Source organism: Ruditapes philippinarum, unplaced genomic scaffold, assembly GCF_026571515.1.
Source record: "Ruditapes philippinarum isolate M1 unplaced genomic scaffold, ASM2657151v2 ctg272_1_1_1_1, whole genome shotgun sequence".
Lineage (NCBI taxonomy): Eukaryota > Metazoa > Mollusca > Bivalvia > Venerida > Veneridae > Ruditapes > Ruditapes philippinarum.
The window spans coordinates 252,141-277,028 of record NW_026860885.1 but is presented as its reverse complement, the minus strand read 5'-3'; the positions used below and the strand labels follow the sequence as shown (position 1 = coordinate 277,028).

The 24,888-nt window shown below is 31.6% G+C and overlaps 1 protein-coding gene and 5 non-coding genes across 6 annotated transcripts in view; all 6 read right to left on the bottom strand.

Annotated features, from left to right (window-relative positions):
• Positions 1 to 24,888, bottom strand: part of LOC132713750 (inositol 1,4,5-trisphosphate receptor type 1-like) — a 77,607-nt gene that overhangs the window by 15,487 nt on the left and 37,232 nt on the right. The window contains exons 22-47 of the mRNA XM_060696430.1: positions 24,684 to 24,816; positions 24,116 to 24,225; positions 23,374 to 23,490; positions 22,677 to 22,812; positions 20,609 to 20,708; positions 13,666 to 13,720; positions 11,677 to 11,786; positions 11,066 to 11,165; positions 10,564 to 10,671; positions 10,114 to 10,250; positions 9,581 to 9,648; positions 9,172 to 9,227; positions 8,766 to 8,927; positions 8,142 to 8,380; positions 7,469 to 7,553; positions 6,872 to 7,059; positions 4,990 to 5,103; positions 4,045 to 4,216; positions 3,555 to 3,659; positions 3,262 to 3,333; positions 2,878 to 3,007; positions 2,407 to 2,545; positions 1,652 to 1,810; positions 1,113 to 1,269; positions 723 to 820; positions 285 to 390 (exon numbers count right to left, since the gene is read on the bottom strand). Coding sequence (XP_060552413.1) covers positions 285 to 390; positions 723 to 820; positions 1,113 to 1,269; positions 1,652 to 1,810; positions 2,407 to 2,545; positions 2,878 to 3,007; positions 3,262 to 3,333; positions 3,555 to 3,659; positions 4,045 to 4,216; positions 4,990 to 5,103; positions 6,872 to 7,059; positions 7,469 to 7,553; positions 8,142 to 8,380; positions 8,766 to 8,927; positions 9,172 to 9,227; positions 9,581 to 9,648; positions 10,114 to 10,250; positions 10,564 to 10,671; positions 11,066 to 11,165; positions 11,677 to 11,786; positions 13,666 to 13,720; positions 20,609 to 20,708; positions 22,677 to 22,812; positions 23,374 to 23,490; positions 24,116 to 24,225; positions 24,684 to 24,816 — 3,156 coding nt within the window. The remainder of the gene's footprint in view (positions 1 to 284; positions 391 to 722; positions 821 to 1,112; positions 1,270 to 1,651; positions 1,811 to 2,406; positions 2,546 to 2,877; positions 3,008 to 3,261; positions 3,334 to 3,554; positions 3,660 to 4,044; positions 4,217 to 4,989; positions 5,104 to 6,871; positions 7,060 to 7,468; positions 7,554 to 8,141; positions 8,381 to 8,765; positions 8,928 to 9,171; positions 9,228 to 9,580; positions 9,649 to 10,113; positions 10,251 to 10,563; positions 10,672 to 11,065; positions 11,166 to 11,676; positions 11,787 to 13,665; positions 13,721 to 20,608; positions 20,709 to 22,676; positions 22,813 to 23,373; positions 23,491 to 24,115; positions 24,226 to 24,683; positions 24,817 to 24,888) is intronic.
• On the bottom strand, positions 12,123 to 12,204 carry Trnal-aag (transfer RNA leucine (anticodon AAG)). The gene has a single exon. It is a non-coding gene; the product is annotated as a tRNA-Leu (tRNA).
• On the bottom strand, positions 14,172 to 14,253 carry Trnal-aag (transfer RNA leucine (anticodon AAG)). The gene has a single exon. It is a non-coding gene; the product is annotated as a tRNA-Leu (tRNA).
• Positions 16,484 to 16,565, bottom strand: Trnal-uag (transfer RNA leucine (anticodon UAG)). The gene has a single exon. It is a non-coding gene; the product is annotated as a tRNA-Leu (tRNA).
• On the bottom strand, positions 18,236 to 18,317 carry Trnal-uag (transfer RNA leucine (anticodon UAG)). The gene has a single exon. It is a non-coding gene; the product is annotated as a tRNA-Leu (tRNA).
• Positions 18,663 to 18,744, bottom strand: Trnal-aag (transfer RNA leucine (anticodon AAG)). Its single transcript has one exon. It is a non-coding gene; the product is annotated as a tRNA-Leu (tRNA).

The following is a 24,888-nucleotide window of genomic DNA, read 5'->3' as shown; positions in this document are numbered from 1 at the left end:
TGGATTATTTGTGATAAGAAATCACATAATTCAGACGCTGAGAATTTGTTGGTAACAGTTCATAAAATAATAAATGAATCAATTGACGATGAAATAAAAGAAAACTTACCTAAAATGTAACCGTGATATTGCTTGTGAATAAGATATAAATACGAAAACAGAATACAGAAATAAACAGATAATTTCAAAACACTTTCTAATTATTTGATTATGATTTGATTTAAAACTTGATTTTGTCACCATAAATTTTCGTTTACTGCAGAGAAAAACCCAAAAGACTATACCTTGAGAGCATGGATTGTAACAGAAAACGTGTTTTGTGATCTTTTAGAAATTGATTTTGTAGAATCTTTTTTCTTCTGTGCATCCATCTGGGCTTGCAGAGATCGTCTGAAATCAATTCCATGAGCATATTTCTGCATGCAATATCAGTATTATGTGAAGTTAATAATGACAATTAAATGTCAATAAAACATATAATGAACGGCGACAGGGTACGGTTTTGATAGTATTTATTATTCGTAACAATATCTGATATCTAAGAAGTCTAGAAGTTAATTTTTTGTGTTTGATCTATTAAGTCAGTGAATGTTAGACTTAAATTTGTATAAACTTTGTATATACTTTTATATTCTTTCTAGTCAGAGTTTCTTACATTATATAAGGAATCAATGTATACCGTCCAAACTTCATGTTATATTTGTTATATCTTAGAAACATACTTTTCCTTTATTGTGTTTGTCGACAGTGCCATTCGGTCTCTTACAGCCATGAAGAAAACTTCTTCTCTTGTGGATAAAAAGTAGTCCAACATTGATTTCTAAAATAAAGTTTGTTATATCATTTCATAATACGGTATCTTTTTTTTTCAAAAATATTTGTTATGGCTAATTTTACATTAAAGTGAAAATTAATAGTTTGACAGAAATATAAAGTAAAAAATTTTTATATCACAAAATATAAAATATAATAAAGTATTTTACACATTATATAATGCAAATGATGATTTAGTGGGAATTTTTAACAACTATTTTATTCAATATATTGCAAGATATGTTTCATTTCCAAACAGACAAACCAGAAACATATGAGAGATAAGAAAAAGTTATTACCTGTACTGTATGGTTGGCATTGAACAGCATGACACAAAGATAGCCAAGAACCTCTTTTGCGACTTCTTCATTCCTTGTGGCTAGATGAGGAAGAACTTTCATCATCGCTTTCCGTGAGTCGTAATAGTTCTGTATCTCGTTTATTACTTTCAAGCCCCTGTGGAATGTAATTGTTAAAATGAAAATGTAACAGCCTACTCTTTTGAATTATTTTAAAATAATCATACATAATATGATCCATTTATCCAACTAGATATGTATTTCTTGCAACTGACTTGTAGTCCATAGGATCACTAGTCAATAATTGTATATTGTATAATATTTAATACACTGGCAAAACTGATGTTCTTCGTCACCACTTTACTCTAAAATATTTGTCATCGAATTACTTCTGAATTAATTATTTTCTAACAAGCTTTAAGTTATGAAAATTTATCAAAACCGTATAATATTTATGATACGTTCTAAGAAACCACTACCCTGAAAATGGGAAAATGTTTGAAACTGAATAAAAAATATAATCAATAATTATAGCTGACTTAGCAATTTTTGTTTCTGTTGTCCGTGTTGCCCAGTCTTCCGGTAATTTCCTCTCCTCATTATGAATCATAGCCCTAAGAATCTGTAGACATTTTATGTTCAGTTCATCCATCTCAAGTCGCGCATGCTCAGTCATTCGTCTCCGTTCCAAAGAAATGCTAAGTGAAAAGAGCATAATTATAAGATTATAAATATTATAAAACAACTAAGTGACCATAATAATATTTTTCGAAAATGTGTTCAATTTTATGAGAAAAAAATGTATCTTCTATATTAATGTCATTTAAACAATGTCTACACAATTTCTCATTAGGATAAAATAATACCAATTATTAATTATTTATCTTGAGCTTTAATCTGATTAAAGCTTTATTATTCTGCGCAATCATGTAAGACAATACATGTATATTTATTGAGTTTAAATTGCAATGCAATTACGATATCACTTTACTAATAGATGCGTAATTATATGTTTTGTTATATTTTTCTTGTCCTTCGGGATCATTGATGCCAGCACTATTAAGTGTTGAGAATTGAGTACCGCTCAAGCCGGTGCTAGGGGGCGTGAGGGATGTTGCACGTATTCATTATCCCTCATGTACAGACTCAATCAAACCGAGTCTGCAATTCTCTTGTAATTTTGTTGTGATTAGTGCTTCCGAGGGATCAATTTATTTCCAGATTTTTATTATATGAAATCAATGTTTTTAAGAAACTGGTCACAGTTGCAAAGACAACAGTGTATGAGTCTTACTGAAGCTGTTCTATCAATTTTGCTGTCCACTCGTATTTCTTAATGATCTTCTTCTCTGACTGAATGATGAAACATCTGACGAGGCTTTGGAATTCTTCTCCCAATGGAAGTTCTTCGTCTCCACCCAGGTCAGTGTACTCTGGAAACGGAAAAACAAATATTTCCCATCCATCTTGCATGCATTATAGTTTGATTTTACAACACTCTTGCAAAGGTAAATTATATATAAATGATGATACACTCAAGACCGGAACGTATTTTGCATCAAGAAAACATACACCAGCAAGGTAGAGTTAAAAAGCATAGTCTTTTATGAAATTAAAGATACTTTCACATATTCCACACACTACGCACATTAGTTTCAATAACGATGCCCTTCCAGTAGATGTTACTGTCTTACATTTCTATTATCAATCTAATAGCACTGAGGCAATGATATAAAAAACAATTTACTTATGGAAAAAAGCTTACCCCGTTTTGATTTGTATTTAAGCTGTGCAGTGACAGTATTATGTCCAGCAAACACGATAGAGCAACCCTTAGTAAACGTCCGAAATTTGGCGTTTATCTCCACTTCATCTGAGTAGTATTCGATGTTTCCCTATGATACAAAAAGAATCAACATTAAGTTTATAAAACTATCTTATTTTCAGAATCATTCCATTTTAAGTTTTACGTCCACAGAGCTGTCTTTAAATTGTCTAGGTATTGTAATAATCAACGTATTCAAAAATCGCTTGCAAAACAAACACGGCAACAAAACAAAAACAAAAAAGAAATAAAAAGAAAGTCCAAACTGGAAGCTGGACAAGTTCACGTGGTGAGAATTAATGAGAAAAGTTATATGTATCTTACCCTTCGTATTGCACTTGATGTATCCTCAGCAGTTATGCCAGAGGCAAATCTGTTCAAAACATGGTCTAGATTCTGAAAAACGAGAAATGATAATTCCAATTTGATTCATTTTAAAAAAAGTACAGCGAAAATGAATAATAATTGTGATACATTTATTCGCTTTAAAGCTTCTAGTCCGTGCAAAAAGTAATTAAACCCAAACTGTTCATACTGAATATATAATAAGCAGTGCATTCTTTTAAATCTCACTAAACACAAATATAAGACAAAAACTAATTAAAATTGTTACTTACGGAGTTCGGCATGTTTGATATTGGAACTATCACACTAACACATTGAACAAGGTTCTTCATGTGTGATGCCTTGAATACCAATGGTCCCAAAACTTCACCAAACATCTACAATGAAACATTTTCAAATACAAAAATATAATGATTCGAAACTGCCAAAGAACAAATACATTTGTATGTAAATTGACTTATAGTATGTACATGTATTGAAATTTACTATAAAAGCATATTCACTTCCTAAAGGAGTAGTGATCGTAACATGTTTTACGTCAGCAGGTGATGATACAGGTATTTAACAACTACATTTAATAGTTCACAGTATCTTAACTACATTAAAGGCAATATATTGTTTATACCACCAGAACTTATCTTGATATATACCAAAGGAAACAACAACAAAGAAACATTTAACGGAATTATGTGACGACGTGATGCATTATTTCAATATGGAACATTTAACAGATGCAAAATAGATTTCAATAGATCACTTTACCACAATAGCTTTTGCAATATGATCCGTTTCGTCAAGTTCGTTCGGATGCGCTGAGCTGTCCGGGAAGTAAAAGTCCCTGTAGAACGACTCCAAGAAGGGCAATACGCCTTCCAAGAAGAACAACAATGTTCCATATGACGATGATTCAAAGTCTGGGGCAGCTGCTTGACCACTGAACACACAAATAATAAGTTAGATTATAGCACACCAACCACTACAGCATAGCAGGACCCACTTTGCTAATACCAAACCAAGCACTTAATATACCATTAACATCTAAGATAATATCAAACAAACCACGAAATATACCAAGAAAAACTTGGATAATATCAAACCAAGCACTAAATATACCAAGAAAAACTTGGATAATATCAAACTAACCACTAAATATACCAAGAAACACCTGGATAATATCAAACCAAACACTGAATATACCAAGAAACACTTGGATAATGTCAAACCAAACACTAATTTTATTAAGAATCACTTGGGTGACATATATCAAACCACTAAACATACCAAGAACCACTTGGATATATCAAAGCAACCAATAAACATTTTAGGACCACTTGGATACTATCAAACTAACAACTAAACATACCACGGACCACTTAGATAAAATCAAACAAACCAGAAACATTTCAAGATTACATATAACATATAACGTATATTGTTCAATAGAGAATGAATCATGAGAATGAGAATTGTGACGTAGACATTTTTAATGAAATAAGTCTCACACAAATCTGACTGTATTGATATTATCCTATTTATCTCATTTAAAATGTGTATTTTCTCTTTTAGCAATTATTGCAAAGTTTCTTTATGACTCGAGTATTTAACTTCTGCCGGAAGATCTTTCGTTTAACAAAAAATGTCTAGATAAGACATCATTTTCTCAAAAAAACAAAGGGAAGAAAGTAAATAAACGTATTACTTATTTACCTTTTCTCTGGTGCTGTCTTTATATAGACCGCTATCTTATCAGGATCTTCTTTAACACTGTCCGTCAGTCTGTTCATCTCAACTGACACCGTCGACATGAAGTCCCATAAGTCTCTAATAACATTACATAACAAATTAATGCCTGATATTGTTGATTTCTAAATTCTTAACTCTTTAACTGTTGCTAATTCTAATTATAAGTAACAAAAATACTTAATTGTAGTTGATCTGAAGTTTAATGGTATTTTTTTGATAAAATAATTTATTTAAAAAAGCGTTTTGAGGAATAATGAGTCTACATTCTTTTTTGCTTCCATAATATCATATAATAAATTAATTATGTTTTTACATTTAGTTTCACAAAGAAAAACATAAAAAACATGCAAACATTAAAATGTCGGCTGTAATAGGAGAAAGCTATTGATTATGCAAGGATTGATTTGTATCAATTAATGATACAGCAATTAATTAATATATTTATAATGCCCATCGAGTTCAATATACACATAAATTGCTTAACAATAAAGTTACAAGACTGACAACATCTAATACTACTTATCATTTATATTTACAAGAGCTTACTTACTTCAAATGCTGCAAAGCTTTGCATTCCTTTTAATAATATGCAACTGAATTTGCTCTTGTTTGTCTACAGTGTTACACTTCTGCACACTACCTCTAATGTTTATTTTTCCCCAGATTTATTTCATCTGATTCTATTCCCCAGTTTTCAATAGTGTCGAAAAACTGGCCAGAATTCAGTTTTAAATTTTCATTATGAGTCACTCTTGAATATAATAGAATTTAGATTATAGTTTCAGTTCCTTATCATATTTCCTATTACACTGATCATCATTTTAAGAAAAAATATTTTCTGAAGAACATAATAAATTCCTTTACTCGTAATCGATATTTTAATTTTGGGAAATCCACCGAAGACGAACATATTATAGGTCTTCCATGTCTTCCGTAAAAGCATAATTAAACATTTATTCAGACTTGAAAACAGTTTTAAAATATTTCGCTGAATGTAAATCATTTGTCCATTCATATTTGGAGAAGTTTCAAAAGCCCGAATAAGATGAAATAATCCTGGTATATAGCATGCTTTTGGTTGCAGTTATTAATCTATACATTCACACGTATGGACGGACAGTTTTACCGAGAATAAATATTGCACTGTCCCCTTGATATTTCACTGAAGAAGGCATATATACAATAAAGTTCTAACATTTCTAGATTTTTAATAAAACTACATTTTAATTCACAAGTATAACACAAACACACAATGACAAACAAATTGTTGACCACTGTTAATATCTTATATAAATACAATTAGGAAATAACAATTGTAAAGATAAAAAACATGAAAATACTTTAAACATCACAACACATACGAAAAAAAAACACAATAAAATGGCAATAAAATTTGTTACAAATCAGTATCGATTAGTGATTTCATAATTTTGTATTTCTTAAGTCAGATTCAAAAGTAATCTTAAATTCAATAACATTAACGTTCACTGTAAATCATATATACATAATTTTGTATCGTGAAACAAACACGGATATACTAGTATTTGATTGATTATTGGTATAATAACATTTAAATCTTTTTTCATTTTACAAAATTCTCTCCAAGTGATCGGTTACCATTGGAAATTTAACAACAGAGTTTTATCCTTTTGAAATAATTCACTGGTAAGTTCATTTACAAATATAACAAAAGCGTTTCTGAAACTTTTGTATCCTAAACATCAAGTGCTCAAAGCAAAGCGGGATATATCTGGTGAAAATATTTCTTTTTTTCGTTGTATATCTACATCATACTGAAGCGTAAATCGTCACAGTACTGAACATATTTTGCAAAACATCAACTTACCCGAAGTGTGACATCTCAGAGGCCCCTGATTCCATGGCAACATCCCCGTTTTTCATGTACACGTGATGTAGACATTTCAGGAATGGTTTCTTATAAACGTTATCCACTTTGTCGTTGTTTAACACCCAAAGTAAATCATCAATGGGCAGAATGGTCTGGCACAACGATTCAATGAACATGTTCTCGCCCTGGAAATAAGCAATGTAAAATCATAATTCAAATATACTTAACATATAAACATAAAATGCCAAATGATAAGGACTGTTCAAGCATTGAAGCATATTCCATAGTCCACGTATAATAAATCCTCAAAAACATAAAATGTTTACAGACCGTAAAGAAAATATTAAGGACGTGTCACATACATCAAATAAAGAAGCAAAAGATGGTTAAGATAATTGGCCACTTGTCTTTTTTTTAAACTGACATTATACACTAAAAGTAAACATGTTTAAGAAAAAATAAAAGTAATATCCTTTTTGGGCCTAATGGGCCTTTCACGAAAGATTTTTGATAATGTTGAACAAAAATACATATTTGTTTCATTTTTGTCCATTTTGCATTTTCTTCATGTTCAGATAAATAAGATACAATTACCTCGGCACAAGCTGCTAGAAGATCTAGAAGACTTATGTAATACCTCAATCTGGATATCTCACTCGGATCAGTCAATATCTTGGCTCTAAAACAAATAAAAACAATATCCTACACAAGGAACAACACACTTTACATTTCAAATAACGTTCTTATACTTATGATACAAAGAAATCTTTTCATATCCATTAAATAATTTAGATTCCTCCATAGGACGAAGCTATCCAGTTTACATCAGCGGTTCTATTATGAGCCTCCTCCAGTAAAGCTTGCAAGTCATCATAAGATTTTGGAAGTGTCGGTCTGACATATTTACTTAATGCAAGGTGTATTGATGCTGACAGACAAGCCACTTCCTAAAAGGAGATGCATAGATATACTGTCACTATTGTCATCCTTAAAACCCGCTTAACTGCAATGATACCGTGAAATATCATCAATGAAAAATGCCTCTGAAACCCATTGTATTAATGATGTAAAGGTGGATGTGAATATTCTAAATAAATGTCAAATAACTTCTCAGTTTGGCATCATCAATAATGATCTAATATTATACGTTAAGAATGAAAATGATAATATATAAACTGTGCAAAAAATGGTTCTGCATGCAAAAAAAAGTTCCTAAATGATGGTAAGTGACTAATAAATCATCATTATTTAAATATCGTCATGTCACCTTTCTTCCCGGGACATGTCTAGAACAAACGCGACTTTCTTGTAGTTCTGCATGATGTATTTCATAACATAGGCCTGGTTTCTTTTCAGTGTCAGATTGGTTCCCACCACCTTGACAATCATGCCAAGAAGATCCAGGAATTCTGGTGCCCGGTCTTGTAGGGCAGCTGCACGGTTTACAATTTTCTGTATTTGACGGGGACTGACTTTTAAACATGTTGCCTGATTGCCGCAGAAAACCTGGGAATAATGAGTATATCATAGTCATTGATTCATCTTTTCAGAAGGTAACAACGGTTGTAGTATTTTAATGATGTAATTTGTAAGTATCATACAACTAGTATATAAATTGCCAGCTAAATGATTGATAGTTAAAACTAATTGATAAAATAGCAATAATATGTAAAGGATAACACTTTTCACAGTACTGATACATCTATAGATTGTAAGACTTATTTATTATCGGTTTTGATTATGGAGCAGCGGTTTTAATACCATGCATACTGGGTATCATAAAATCTAACTCTTTGAAATGACAGAGGTTTTAAAAAATACACTAATTATCTACTCTTAATATAAAACACGAAGTAAAATCAAATTCTGATAAAAATAATCAAATATTTACCTCCTTTAGGGCAATAGCCAAATCAGATTCTACGACTCTGACATCAAGCATGATATCGAGGCGTTCCATAATATGATGTTGAACACGGAAGTTTTCTCTCGCTAGAAGCTTCAGCAAGTAAAATGCCTTCTTGAAGATGTCAGTCATTCCACCATATATTCTCTGACAGTGAAACAGGTCAAATTAATGGTTACCGTTATGTTTTAACAGCATAAGATATAGCAAATACATTGGATGGAATCTTACTGAAACCAAAGTTCAATAGAATTGTATAACATTGAATAAATTGTGTCAACTGTATAACGTTGGACAATACTGCTTTTATATCATTTTTTAACTGAATAAATTTGTACAATAACTTTATAGGGAAAATGTGTAAGAAAGAAGATATAACAGTAATGCTTACCAGTAACTTTGCATCGATTTCTTGGACCAGTATGTCAAACAGCACATCCAAAATTCCTGTCATGGTGTATACAGAGTTAATATTACAAGTTAAAGACACTATCATCACTATCATAATCCAGGTCGTTACTATGTCATTGACAATGTATTGTAATAAAAACATTAATTAATTCATACATATGTATAGTAATTTTGCTTATGAAAGGGTATGGATAGGAATGACTTAGAATTGACTTGATCCAAAATAAAATATTGCTCCAATATGATAAAGACGGATAATTGTTCTACAAAAGTAACGATGAATAACCTCATATACACATAATATGCCATTAAATAAAGTGTATGTATAAAATGTACAGTGTTGTATAAAACTCAAATTATATTCATGTAATATTTTATAGTTACAGTACCGTTACTAATCATTATATTCTGGTTCATAGGATGAGGTTCGTCAGGGGTCATAGGTAGATGGCAGAATCTGAAATTAACGGGGAAAAAAAAGAAAAGAAAAGCAAAATTTAATTATGATTTACATAATATAATATTTGCTTGAATAGACGACGTATAATTTACACGTACATCAAGATATTCCTTATTGCATAGTTTACTGTTTCATTGCATCAAAGATATAGATGGTTATAAAATATCATATTCTTGCCCTTTTCTGGCAAGACTTTTATGACATTTTTATCATTTTATTTAAATGTGATTTTAAGATTCAACCATAATAAACGACAAAGGTAAATGTTTCATAGATAAATTTCCTTAAAAAAATCGGTTTTTGGTTTTTTACTACAAAACAGTACGCTACCAAGTAGTGCTACTTGAAGCATCAATTAAGACCGAACACTGATAGTCATATTAGGGTATTAACCTTAAATTATTATTTTGAAATTTGACAAAATGAAAAATATTTTAATCAGCTTAAGGCAAAACGTCTTACTCAGCCAAATCATCAAGGATGTTCCCCATCAGTTTTACTTGTTGATCGTCAAGTTTGGCACGTGATAATCTTCTCAGTATCGGCATATTCTTTAGTACCTCTCGATGTACACGTGCGGAATCTTGCGTCAAAAGAATCTGAAATGGACATGGAAGAGGTAATCATTGTATCAGCTCTAGAGTACCTTAGAATTCTTTTTTAAATGTCAAAGTTGGTATATTTTAAGAATGTAAAATATAATGTTTCTAGCTTTAAGTGCCGCAGTTGATATCATTAATAATATACAATTTTATGTTTTTAAGATTTTTGGCCCTAGTGGATCCAATAATTATATATCTTTTTCTTTCAGTGCAATTTTGGAAGATCATTCTGCTCTCGTGATGTGAAATTTTCTTTTTCCGGAAAACAGAATAAATGATTAACGATTAATTAAATACACTAGAAGATTACCTGAGCCTTGCTGGCAATATTGAACATGTTCATCTTGGAAGAGTAAAGTTTATTCAGGATATTTAAAGACTTGATGATCATCTTGTTATACTTGTACATTGTCAGATCCTGATTGAAAACAAATGAATGTTATATTAATAAGTTGCACTTGGTTTTTATTCATTCAAACAATCAAACAGGAATTGCTATGTTATGATTAAAGTGAACAGTTATAAGTTAAAACATAATCAAAGGAAAAATGTGTAGAAAGATTTTATTTTCTAAACATTCCTTGCTTTCGTTGATTTATTATCAATGCAAAACATAGGGCATAAATTTTTTAAACATCATTTTAAATTATATTATTAAATAAAAACACTTTTCTGCCATACACATTAAAAGAATAACTCATTTCAATACAAAGTATACAGCAAAGATTGCTTTCATATTTCTTTGTATATTTTTATATTTTCTTTTAACATACAGTACATTAATTAATTAAATCATTTCTTTCACACATTACCATGAGCACTTTTGTGAGAAATTCTACATCAAATATGGCTGACAAGTTAAACATATCTCTAAGCTCTCGATTGACTTTTTTCTGCACACCAAGTCCTTTTCTGTAAAACATTAATTTTTATATAAGCTCAAAACAAGTTATTGTTAATGTGATTAATATCATTCATTCATTCATTCATTCATTCATTCATTCATTCATTCATTCATTCATTCATTCATTCATTCATTCATTCATTCATTCATTCATTCATTCATTTTCAGTATCTGTAGGACAGCAATTAAATTCAGTACGTCGAATAAGCGTTTTGTGTTTTTAGAATTCTCTATAAAAATAAAGAACATAATTATATTCAGAATTAATACATTGGTTATTGTGTTTAGACATGTATATTTAATTACTGTTTGCTTTATAAGAATTTTAAGATAAAAGTGTTTATCAAATCTTTGAAAAGTTTTCAGATTTAAGATTGTATGAAAAGAAACACTTCAGATAATACAATAATAACGACTTAATAACTTTTAAATCCCAATTATACTATAACGACAATACATAACGATTTCAGGCATTTTATCAGAATAATTAATGATTCTAATAATAACATTTGAACGTACTGTGATTGGTCATGGGGATCGAACGAGTCGTACAGCAACGAGCACATGATAGTCAAGCCCCGACCCTGTGCTGCTAACTGCTCCGCAACCTTGAACTTGCCCACAAAACTCTGAAAGAAATAACACTTGCTAAAGACAACCACACGTTATGAAAGATAATTCTGCTTTCTAGCCATTCTTTTTTCCCATCAGTTTTGACCTATTATATTTTTTACAAAAAATGTTCCTCGCTTAGGCCAACTGGGAGTGTGGAAGAGCAATTGAGAAAAAATGACATGTAATGTTAGAGAGTCTAGAGACGCCATATATTTTAAGGATACGCTTTATTCTATAACCTCCATTGTAGAAGAATATGTATAGAATAAGATATGCTAATGTATTCCTGTAGATAGCACGATAAATAATTACATTTAGTCTATGCATTATAATTTTGCATAAAAAATACATGGCAGCGGTGGGATTCGAACCCACGCCTCCGGAGAGACTGGTGCCTTAAACCAGCGCCTTAGACCGCTCGGCCACGCTACCAACTGATATCTTCACGAAAATAATCAGTCATTTTGTATTATACCTGTTCACCTACAGGTATATTCATTATACCCAAGGCTAGTTATTTTCTTTTTGAATATGTTGAACCTGTCAAAATGTTACCTAACAAAATATTACAATAATAATGTTCATACATAAGGAAATAACCAAAAAAATCAGAAAATTTCATTTATCTTTCTCGTAGTTTTAGATTGAAATTGCCAAAATATTATTGTTCATCCAAATTATATACATTTTGTAATGTTTTACCAATTAGACAATATTCATAGTATTGTTTTCATTGAATTAAAACATCTGTAACATCCATGTTCTTCACTTCATCAAAAGTGTCTCTGATTTTGTTAAATTAAAAAGAAAATAATATAATTTGAAAAACATGAATTCTATAAAAGTAACTTTTTCGAATTTTACATGTCATAGTATTTCACTTCTATACATAACTTAAAACATATTTTTTTTACATTTTAAAGTAAGAGGAAATCTTCTAATAACCCTTCTCCCATCTAAGAAAACGTACATACATTTGTAATGAAATACATTTATACAATATGTTTGTAATACGGTCATGGGTATATTATCTAATGGAATAAAGAATAAACTACTATTATTACTACTACTTCATACATTTTAATATTTCTGCTTCTATGGATAGATTGCATTCATCTGGGACAAAAAAACAACCTTTTCCCCCAGATACATCTAATGTACTCATCTTATGTTTGTTGATAACACGGTAATTGATATGTACGCTGACATGTGGTTTTGATGAGAATATGTTTATCTAGTCAAATCTTATCTACAGCAAGCGTTTGTTACTGATATTATCATGTAAAAATTGTTGTTAGACTTTGTATTGTGATAATTGTGTTACAAAAATATATCAGAATCCATCTTACTGGATGTGTTTTTTTTATCATAATAATAATAATAATAATAATAATAATAATAATAATAATAATGATAATAATAATAGTGATAATAATAATAATAATATTAATGATAATAAAAATAGAAAAATACATAAATGAAGAAAAAATAGATAATGGTTATAATAAATATTAATTAATTATTTGATAACAATAACACTAATACTAATAGTAATCAATCAATCAAATAACATCTGCATGGCATAAATAAATGAATAAAAATTAGATTATTGTAATACATATATAAATTCGTTATTTTTTTTATAGTTTTATTATCTATTAAAAAATAATTCGTATAATTAAATATATACAATGTATATACATTCAATTAATTATTAATTAACTACTGATACATTATGGGCACACATTTTCAGGCTTTTGTCTGAAGTTCAGTTTTTTTTAATCCTGAAAAAAAAAGCTCTCTTTTACTATAATAAACCGATTAAATAACACTAAATTAGGGTTTTCAGGTTTGCTAATATTTTTGTTTTGTACCCATGTGGCATGCACATACCTGTAGCCTGGAGTTCCTCTGGTAAGTCAACAGTAGGTCCAGCACCTCTAGTACTCTGAAATTATAAAAATAGAAAATTATCATCACATGATAGAATGACCTTTATAACTGCTGTAGGATAATTACCTATATTATCAATATCAATATTTTCAATTGTTTTTTATGGTGGCATATTTCTGCCACCAGATAACCTGATACCTAACTAGTTAATTAAGAGGTTAACTAGTTACGTAACTAGTTAACCTCTTAATTAACTAGTTAGTTATATGGTTATCTGGTGGCAGAAATATGCCACAATAGTTTTTATTCCGTCTAATTAACTTATTAAACTGTCCTCGTGAATATAAACTTTTAAAAAAAAGAAAAGAAATGAATGGTGTGTGTAAAAACTTCACTCTATTCTCTTGCGATAAATACCCTGTAAACAGTAGTCTATTAAATATCTATATCTTAAATGTTAATTTAGACAAAAGGACAAAAACAAAAAACAGTGAAGTAAAGAGAAATGGCAGCGGTGGGATTCGAACCCACGCCTCCGAAGAGACTGGTGCCTTAAACCAGCGCCTTAGACCGCTCGGCCACGCTACCAACTGATATCTATATCGCTATCATCACCCATTTATAACATTAGGTTTGGAAATGAGCAGTTCAACTGTCAAACTTAGTCATAAGTCATTTTCATTCCCTCTAGTGATGTTTTTTTTAAAGGGAAAAAAGAGGATTTTCTGTTTTTACTTATTTATTTGATATAATTATTTTGTTTTTATTTTTTGACATTTTTCACTTTAATCAATTATTTTCACTCATCAATTATTTTACACTTTCAGTATACGAATAAATAAGTACATTTCATCAGTTTAACAGCTTTACTTCAATGGTAAAATATATTTATATTTGTCTTTCAATTTTTCTCTCTATTGCAAATTGTAATAAACATCGATATACAGAAAATTGAAGTCTTGTTAAAAACAGTCAAGTGTTTTAACATCTCATTTAGTTTCAATAAGAAGCGCTTCGGATTTCCCTTGAGTTTTAATTCACAGGTCATATGGTGAATTTTAAGTTGTACCGGTGGAGGAAGTCTTCAAGTTCACCCGATTATTTATGTACATTTATTTCAGCACAAGTTTACACCAATAACATACACAACAAATATAACAAAAGCTAACTGGTTAACTTCCTCACATGAAAGAATCCGAAGTCCATGAAGGGATTTGAACTTATAGTAGTTAACGGCTAAGTGGTTCGAAACAGGTGACTTCAGCCACTCTGTCACAGAAGGTCATACTTGAGTGATCAGGTTATTGGTATATGACGATTCAAGATTTGCTACTAATTACACCTTAATAACTAACAAAAATAAACGTCGCCGTCGGAAAAAATTTTTACACGGTGGTAGTATAGGCAGGTATCAATAAGTAATGAATTGTTTCCGTATATTATTCTCGCAAAGAATCAGGGTTTGAAGATTTTACCAGACCTTATTTGTTAAAGGCCCTGTCACACTAGAATGCGCTTTCACTGCGTTTGCACGGCGTTGTTAAATTTAACAAAGCGCCGCGAGATCGCAATAAAAAATGTGATATTGTTGATGTCATGAACACTTCACGGCGTTTTCACGGCGTCCTCACGGCGATAATGGCGATGCTACGGAGCTTCGACGGCGTTTTCGTTGGCGATTGTCTACGTTAGGACTGCGCTTCTATGACGTTCATTGCGCTTTCACTGCGCATTTACGGCGCTCATACGACGCTCTCGCGGCGCTCACACTGCGTTGAAATCGTAAAGCATCGTAAAAGCGCCGTGCACACGCAGTTTAAGGTAGAACGTCGCACAACCGCCGTACAAGCGGCGTGGATAACCACGGCGTTCATTCGGCGTTTCGTTTGCGCTTTCGCGGCGCTCCTGTTGCGTTGTAGGAGATGCTACTGAGTTGCTACTGCGTCCCTACTGCGATGCTAGTGCGCTCATTTTAGAACGCCGAGTGACGGCGTTTGTTTTGAGCATGTTCAAAATGCGCGCCGTTGGTCGGCGTTCTATGCGATGCCACTACGATGCTACGGCGATGCTGTGGCGATGTTTGCGATCTTACTGCGCTCACCTTGGCGTTCTGAATTTTCTTTGGACGCCGTGAGAACGCCGTCCTAGTGTGACAGGGGTTTAACATAGAATAAAACATCAGTACGATTCGGTTGATTTATAATAACCTATGGTACACTTATTTATTGCAGCATTGGAATTCGAACCAAAACTTCCGACAAGTATTAAACAAAGATAATTATGACGGTTCGGGTTTTTTTTAAATAGATCCTATGAAAGAGGTATTTGTATACGCTCCTTATCCTATATACACAATTTAATAACATATCAACAGTAACGTTTTTTGGCATGAGAAGCGTTTCAACCATAGGAACTCTGGGACGCATATTGCGGCACATAACTCCGAATCCGTACCGGCTTTACATATTGTTTGTCCTTTGAATATCTTTTCATATTATGCGAGCGGGTGGTCTTAAATTATCTAATCTCAATTTAATATAATCTGCTAATTTAAAAATCAATCAAATTTACGGTATATTGAAATAAATATTATAATACCGTAAAATTTGACCAGTCTTAAAACAGACAGATTGGGTTCAATTGATAATATATTTTTGAGGCCACATACTCGGATAATAATTAAAGATATTTAGATGTAGCAGAAACGTTTTTAAAAACCGTTACACGATCGAAAATATGCGCCGCAATCTGCGGTCCCGTTCTCGAGTTTTTATGGTTTTAACAACGTATTGAAACTTCATTTTAAAACAAAATTTTCTGGCAGCGGTGGGATTCGAACCCACGCCTCCGAAGAGACTGGTGCCTAAAACCAGCGCCTTAGACCGCTCGGCCACACTACCAACTGTAATAATCATTAATATATGAAAGTGAGGACTTAACTCTTATCTAGCTAATTCAAATTGTCAAATGACGTATAACTGTGATTAAAGGAACATAATTTTTAATTTTTATAAAGTTTCATGCGTATTGGTTCTGTAAGGTTTTATTTTGATAAAATCTGAAATCCTTTTTTTATCTTTGTGTTTCATTGTGTTAAACACTTTTCTTTCTTTAAAATTCAATGTTAAACGTTGAAACTAAACATTTTAAGTTTACACGTAAAATATTAAAATTATAGGTCATATTGATGGTTGAAATTACTTATTTTTCAAATTTGTACGGAACTAAGGGTTTTATACGGAAGAGCATTAGTGTGTGTTTTTATTAAATCGAAAATTACAGATATGTAAACTCAAATTTCGAGTTTAAAAAAACACACACCTGGCACAAATGCTCTTCCGTTCTGAATAAGGTTAAAATAAAACTATTTGATATTGAAATATACGAAAAGTACGAGGACAAAAGATTAAATATAAAGATTTGGCAGCGATGGAATTCGAACCCACGCCTCAGAAGAGACCGGTGCCTAAAACCAGCGCATTAAACCGCTCGGCCACTCTTATATTTAAACTATTGTTAAACTTTCGTTTATCTCCCATTTTATCTTAAGCACGATTATTTCTTAAATACATAACATTTAAATGTTAACACGAATGAACTCTTAGCTTTATTTTTCATGTATAAATTTATGAATTTTTATTTATATAAAATGCAGTTTTAACAGCCGTTCTACACTTTGAGAATCACCCAGAAGCCCGCTAGTCACTTTGGAAATCTTTGGTCTTATATTATTACTTTTGCCATTAGAAAGATCTTGACATATCTTATATCGTTCGTGTACTTTAAGTAAATTAGATTCATTACTGAATAACGACGGTGTGAAGTGAAATGATTTTGCTTTTTTTTTGTAGGCGATAAACCTCAAATAATATGTACCTTCTTTTCAAAATTAATACAGTATTGAATTAGAGGACTCTTAGTAAAACGATTCGTTTTGGTAAGGCACAAACTCAACAAATTCAAAGCAAATACAAAAAAATTGGACAGTGGGGGGATTCGAACCCATGCCTCCGGCGAGACTGGTGCCTTAAACCAGCGCCTTAAACCGTTGGACCGTTCTACCGACGATCTTGAAAATCCTAGCATATGTTTCATAAGTATATTATACCCATTGGCTCTATAAGCCGCATACGTGTATGGTCTTTTTTATAATAGATAACTTTTGTGGCAGGGATTAAGATGGGAAGCGCCCGGGAGGGCCAGCAAATATATTGTTGAAATGTCGACATTTATTGTCAGTAAATATCATTTTGTATAAATTTCATTTAAACGCGTGCTCAAAAACCTTAAACATCCGTGTAACAGGAAACTAATTTTGCTGTTTTCTTAATTTTGCATTTACAAAATGTATTGTCCGGTGCCCTCAATTCGTCCCTGTCCTAGAGTCAACACCATTTCTGTTTATGTCACAAATTCTTGTAAAATGCACAGAATGTTTTTTAAACATCGAAGTATATTTCCTGTACCTGTTACATTTCTTCAAAATAGACAGTTTTCATGATCATTAAGCGATATATTAAGTCATCATGGCCACCCATGAATAAACGTATATTATAGAGAAAAAAATATATGGCAGCGGTGGGATTCGAACCCACGCCTCCGAAGAGACTGGTGCCTAAAACCAGCGCCTTAGACCGCTCGGCCACGCTACCAGATGTATACGAAAGAAAAAGTTTCTAAAGTTTTTAACATTTCCGTTCATTTATTCTCTTGATTCGAATATTATTAATATGTTTAAAGCATCAACTTTTTTACCATTTATTTATAATATAGTTTGCGTGTAAAACTTCATATTATATCAATGATATTGGAAAATAGCCACAAAAACTCATCAAACCGGTTAACTATAACAGGATAAACTCAATGAAATTTAACCTACTACTTAACGTCAGTAAGATACTTAACGTCAGTAACGATGCAAACAATATATCATTTTTGAATTTTGATAATTTAAAATCTATGTAAATATCTAAACGGAATGGGAAGTTAAAAAATATTGGCAGCGGTGGGATTCGAACCCACGCCTCCGAAGAGACTGGTGCCTTAAACCAGCGCCTTAGACCGCTCGGCCACGCTACCAGATGTTCGATGATAATATTTTAATAAGTTCTAGTTTATCACTTTACACTGTTCGTCATTTTTCATTATACCTTAGGCTAACGATAATGTTATCCGATTATGTTGAAAACTGTCAAAAAATCAAATTTGTATAAATGATATACAGTTCATATATTAAAACAGCAAAATTTAACTTCATTTCCTCTACCGAGGATATGTTTGATATGACGGGACTGAACATATCTTTTCTTGATTAATGTTCTATTTGATAATAAATTGTGTGCAAAAGTTACTCTGGTTTCGCGCCAATTTTTTTAATTGTGAAAAACGACTTAAATCGGAATAGGAAAATATCTCAAAAATACGATTTTCAATTCATTTCAAAGTACATTTTTTAATTATGTTCTACAACTATCTTTTTAAGTGGTTCAACTAATGATTCTAAATCTAAAATTAAAATTTTATATTTAAGCCATTTAACATTTAACATAAAAAATAAATAAAACGATATCAAATAACTGCTTTAATACTGTATTTATTGTCTTATAATAATCGTTTATTTATAAAATAAAACATATTTCGTCACTGCATGAACTCATGATTTCAGTTTAGGCAACATGTCAGTTTATTTAATATATAGCTACGGTGTTAAATCAAATGATTAAAATTCGAAAAAATACTTCATATGGCAATACATTAAATACTTGTATACAAAATGATTTTTTTTATTTTACTTTATTGAGATGAAAACGTTTACAAATTACTGAAAAATATTTTTATCTGAGTTTTGCATTGAATCAATTGATTATTGAAGAAATTATAATATTACAATTTATTTTAAAGATACGTATACCGGGCCATGCTCATCCTTGAGTAAGATATTCTTATCATCGAAATTTATTGAAATCTATGAAATTCTTACTAAATATGTCTAATTTGGATAAAATAATGAATAAACTATGAATGGGAAGCTGCGTTCCCTATAACAGGTCAAGACAAGCTGGTCTTTTCTTTAAAAAAAAAGCTGTTTTTGTTTACCAGTTTTTTAATGAGACTATACATTCTTATTATGACCACCTATTGTGGTAAAAGTTTTAAACATAACATATTTACTTTTTGTGAAGTCAAAACGTGTTTATTTTATATTTATAATGAGACTGTGTATCCATTGTCAATATTTTTTAATATCAAATTTAAGCATCGTATATCTTTAAACAAACATTGCATGTTAAAGTTTTAATTCTAATAATAAGATATTTCACCAAATTCTCTCCTTTTCGATCCATCATATAATTCCCCTTTCGTTATGTGCAACAGTTGCATAATTATTTAATATACTAAATGTATTTATACCATATATTAATATGATTTCAAATTCAATTATTGGCTAAAACTCGTAACCGATTAAGAAAATAGTCACCGAGATGTATCTATCTTAATTCTTTATCATCCAATGATTTCATATATTATGGTATATGATATATTTTAAAAAAGGCAGTCAGTCATTAATGGAAACTATAATGCATTAATTGAAACAGTCATCCTGAGGATAAGACATATGGCGAACATTGTCCCGTATTGAAGTTATATATCAAAGGATTTTATTGATAAAAACCATGTTTGACCAGTACTTTATATACAAGCATATTATTTCTTTCTTATTTTTGTTCCATTTCAAGTACGGTTTAATAATACTACTTTTTAACAATAAATCAAAATTCAACCACAAACAGAACCGATAAAAAGTCCCCACGTGACCATAACACACATTTGTATGACCAGGGTATAAATTTTGATATGACATTGAGAGCTTACTTTCCTATAACTAAATACTAATAGTATGGACCGTTAAATAACTTTAGAGATTTAAAGACATGACACTTACTGAAACTTGGCATTAACTATGGCCTCGGTCTCCCTCGATTTCTCGTATCTCTCCGTTTGCTGGTACTGTTGTATACGTTTTCTTTCCTCTTTGGAAGAGCCTACAAATACAAACCGACATTCAAAATGATGTTTATCCCTTACCCTGCTACATTTTTTAGGCAATTATGGTGGCTGATTTCTGCTAACTTATCGTGTCTTCGCTTGCCGACACCAAGATACGATATTTTTTAGGCGAAATAACCATATTTTAATAGGTGAAAAATCTGCAGAATTATCGTGTCGGCGGTAGTAATCTTCGTATCAGCGCCCTATATTTGTCGTGTCGCCGTGTATCGCCTCAAAATGCGAAGGCGAAGACACGATAATTGGCCAATTTATCGTGTCTTCGACTTTCGGGGCGAATACACGACGACACGAACACTGGACTTCTGAGGGCGCCGACCCGAAGACATTACAAGTGAGCATATTATCGTGTCTTCGTATTCGACTTTTAAGGGTCAAAAACACGAAATGGCATAACTCAGCCACCATATGCAAATGGATTTGCCCTGCTTTGAATTTGGAACAGTCCATTAGTAGTTGAATGGATTTCTATTTCGGAATACAAAACATTCGAGCCACCAACAGTTTAGAATGCACGGATGCACAGACTGGTCTGACTCTAATACTGGTGGCACGGGTTAATCACTTCCGGTCATAGCTAAGATAGTCGTGATCATGTTTTAAAACGAGATCTTTATTTTCTCAAGGGTAAATATATTACTTATAGCAATGCGCTCAGCGTGCTGAGAGGATACGCTCTTTCAATTATGACTTCAGATATTTGAAATGCAATTTTGATAAGCATATAGAACAGCGGGTCACCCTATAATAATTGAGGTAATTCTTACATTTTGATACACGTCTTTGTATACGTACACTTTACTTATAGCTGTTATATTTAATAGTTATTCAGGCTTTGTACCAATTTAGCAAATTCATCGTGGAATGATTTTATATTAAAGGAACTCGACTGCAGTATAATAGCCTTTATTAATAAAATTTGAAATTCTTTCATAATAAACTGATTCCCTTAAAATAGTAAACTATGCAATAGATAATGTGTAAATATACTCGGTACTAAATTGACAATAGATTTTTAAGAGTTTTTTGGGCCAAGTTTTTTTTCAATTTGGGGTCAGTGACATGGAGTTTTATGTTCCGTACTTTGAAATGAAGCCAATTTGAGATGGTATTAAGATGTGTGTATGAAGCAGCTATACGAAATAGTTCAAGACCATTTAACTCATAACTGTTAAACGTATTTGAATAATGCATTTTTATATGCTTATGCATGTATTTTTGACTAATTCATTGAATGAACTAATAGCATTTCATATCTTTGTACTACATGGATATGGATTTCATTTATATCTTTTTTCGACTTTATTTGAATCAATTTTGTCAAATGTCATAATTCTACAGACATCAATTCATTGACTTATCTATATTTACATTCTTTAACCAAAAACAGCCTAGACTATCGAAGATTTCTATCCGTAGAAATTGATGAACTTATCAGTTTATATTTTCAGAGATTGCTAGAAACTTATTAATATTATTATTTGACAAATTATCTCTAGACGATCCCCACATTGTCATTAATGATTTCTCGTATTGCAACAACCTTGGCATTTTTAGATAAATTATAAAAGTCACACAGAGGGATGATCCAAAATAACAACTTAAAAGTAGAAAAATATTTCATCATTAATTTTGATAAGATATCGAAAATAGTGAATACATGTAGTGTATAAATGAGCCGCGTCACGACAAAACCAACATAATGGGTTTGCGACCAGCATGGATCCAGACCAGCCTGCGGATCCGCGCAGTCTGATCAGGATCCATGCTGTTCGCTATCAGTTCCTGTACTTGTAATAGGGTTGGTAAGCGAACAGCATGGATCCTGATCAGACTGCGCGGATGCGCAGGCTGGTCTGGATCCATGCTGATCGCAAACCCATTATGTTGGTTTTGTCGTGACGCGGCTCAAATTATCTCAATTGCTTCAACAGCATGCTTACTTTTATCTTTTTCTTTCAGGAACGGGTAATCGTGTCTTCCATCTAGAAGATTCAACAAGGGTGGTAATAAGTTCTCCACATCTTCAGCGTCCATGTAATATCCGAACATAACCAGGTAGTATAGAAGCCTAACAACCTAAAAAAGGCGGGAAAATATTTATTTATTCTACTTAATCGAGAATCAACGATACATTTTTTATTTATTAACTTAGAGGTAAGAGGTAAGCATACTGCTAGCGTCAAAGCTTTTAAAAATGCTATATAGCAATGCTGTCAATTTTCAAATATATACAATTTTATGATAATTAAGTTTCCAAAATTACGACCATTTAACGATGGCTGAACAATGCCGTTAAAGCATTGTGTAAGATTCATATAAACCTACATGAAACATTTTATTCCATAAAAAATAATTATAGATCTTGCTCTGAAGAAGTTAGATTTATTAAGCAGTTTTACTGTAGGTAGTATTGGACATGTTGTTGAACGGGTGGCCGCTTTGTGAAGATTACACTGTATTGTGTTTTATTTTGCGGGTAGATTTATTTATTTTTATCATTTATATTTGATATGCATTGATTTTAGATATCTGGAATTTAAGTGATTCATTTGTGAATGAAATAGGGCACTATGAAACTTTAAACAAAAACTTAATATTAGCGCGTGATGCACGCAACTTTTAGAGAGTCGCACTTACCTGTTCTATCAGCATATTGTGTCCAACCTCGGATGCATACATACATTTATTCTCCGACAGAAACTCTGCAATCCAGTCCCTCAATACAGGAAATATGGCAACTAGTTCTTTCACAATCTATAATATAAAACGTAATGAAAAATTATCAATTATTAAAAGAAGACTGAAACAAACATTTCAATATCGAAAGATTCCATTAGTATGGTGGCTGATCGGTGCCATGTCGTAGTTTTGCTCCGCGAGGCGCCTAACGAAACCATGACAAAGTGATCAATTTGTCTTATTTTCGTCTGGCGCCCCACGGAGCATAAGAAGAAATCCCGAAAACACAATGTACAATTTTCCTATAAGTAGTGGTATGTAAATATCTTATTCGTTATTTATTTATATACCGCCTCCGTGGTCGAGGGGTTAGAGTCGATGACTTCTAATCCAATTACCTCTCTGGTTGGTAGTTTAGCGCGGAGGAAGGTAGTCTAGTACTGGTGTAACTCTCCAGGAACGATGGTTAGGAAACTACCCGCGGAGGAAGGTAGTCTAGTACTGGTGTAACTCTCCAGGAACGATGGTTAGGAAACTACCCGCCTATATGACTGAAATACTGTTGGAAAAAGGCGTAAAACGAAACAAACAAACAAGCAAACAAACATTTATTTATATCTTATTCATGTACATATTTATTTCAATGGAATTGGGTTTAAATACAAAAAATTCATAATATGATTTGGTCAAGTTTACTTACAAAATCACCCTGACTTTTTTCTTCGTCTTTTGACCCAACATAGTCATACACGAAACAAATATTAGGATGCGCGAGCACAGAATAATTGTTTCCGATATCAACAAACAAGCCTGTAAAATTAAATGAGAGCTAAATTGATGTGAAATGTATATGAAAAGTAAAACAATTGATCCTGAATTTTGAAACAACATATTACGAAACAAAAACATTGCAAATATCAAAACTTTTAAAAAATCAAAACCATTTTGAAGTTTATAGTTCAAAAACTTTTTTATATTTAAAAACATTACAAACTTTGACTTATAAAATAAATTACAGGCAATTTTTTTAATCCTGTCAGAATAAGAAAAAAAATAAAAAAAACAGTTTAAATATTCAAAAAGGAAAATTAACAACAAAATAAAAAATTAAAGTAAATATACCCGTTGAAAAAACCAAATTGGTTTAAATTTAAGGGCCTTTGGTTAAGAATTGCCAAAAAAATAACAAGGGGAAATGAAAAAGTATTTAATGAAAATTTTTTTACCAACCTATTTTATAAAAAGCTTTATAAGAATAAAGTAATTACTTGTTGTGATGTCACAATACTTTGCCCGGATAGCGTCAGGTAAAATGTCTGAACGTAACGCTAAAAACGTTTCTTCCCACGTCAGGTACCGTAACTCTTTCGTAATGATGTTGATGGCAAAATCATTCCTACCCTGCATAAACATAAAAAGATTAAATTGTAAGTTTACAAAAAATGTGCTTTTGTGTGTTGATTTACTTACATT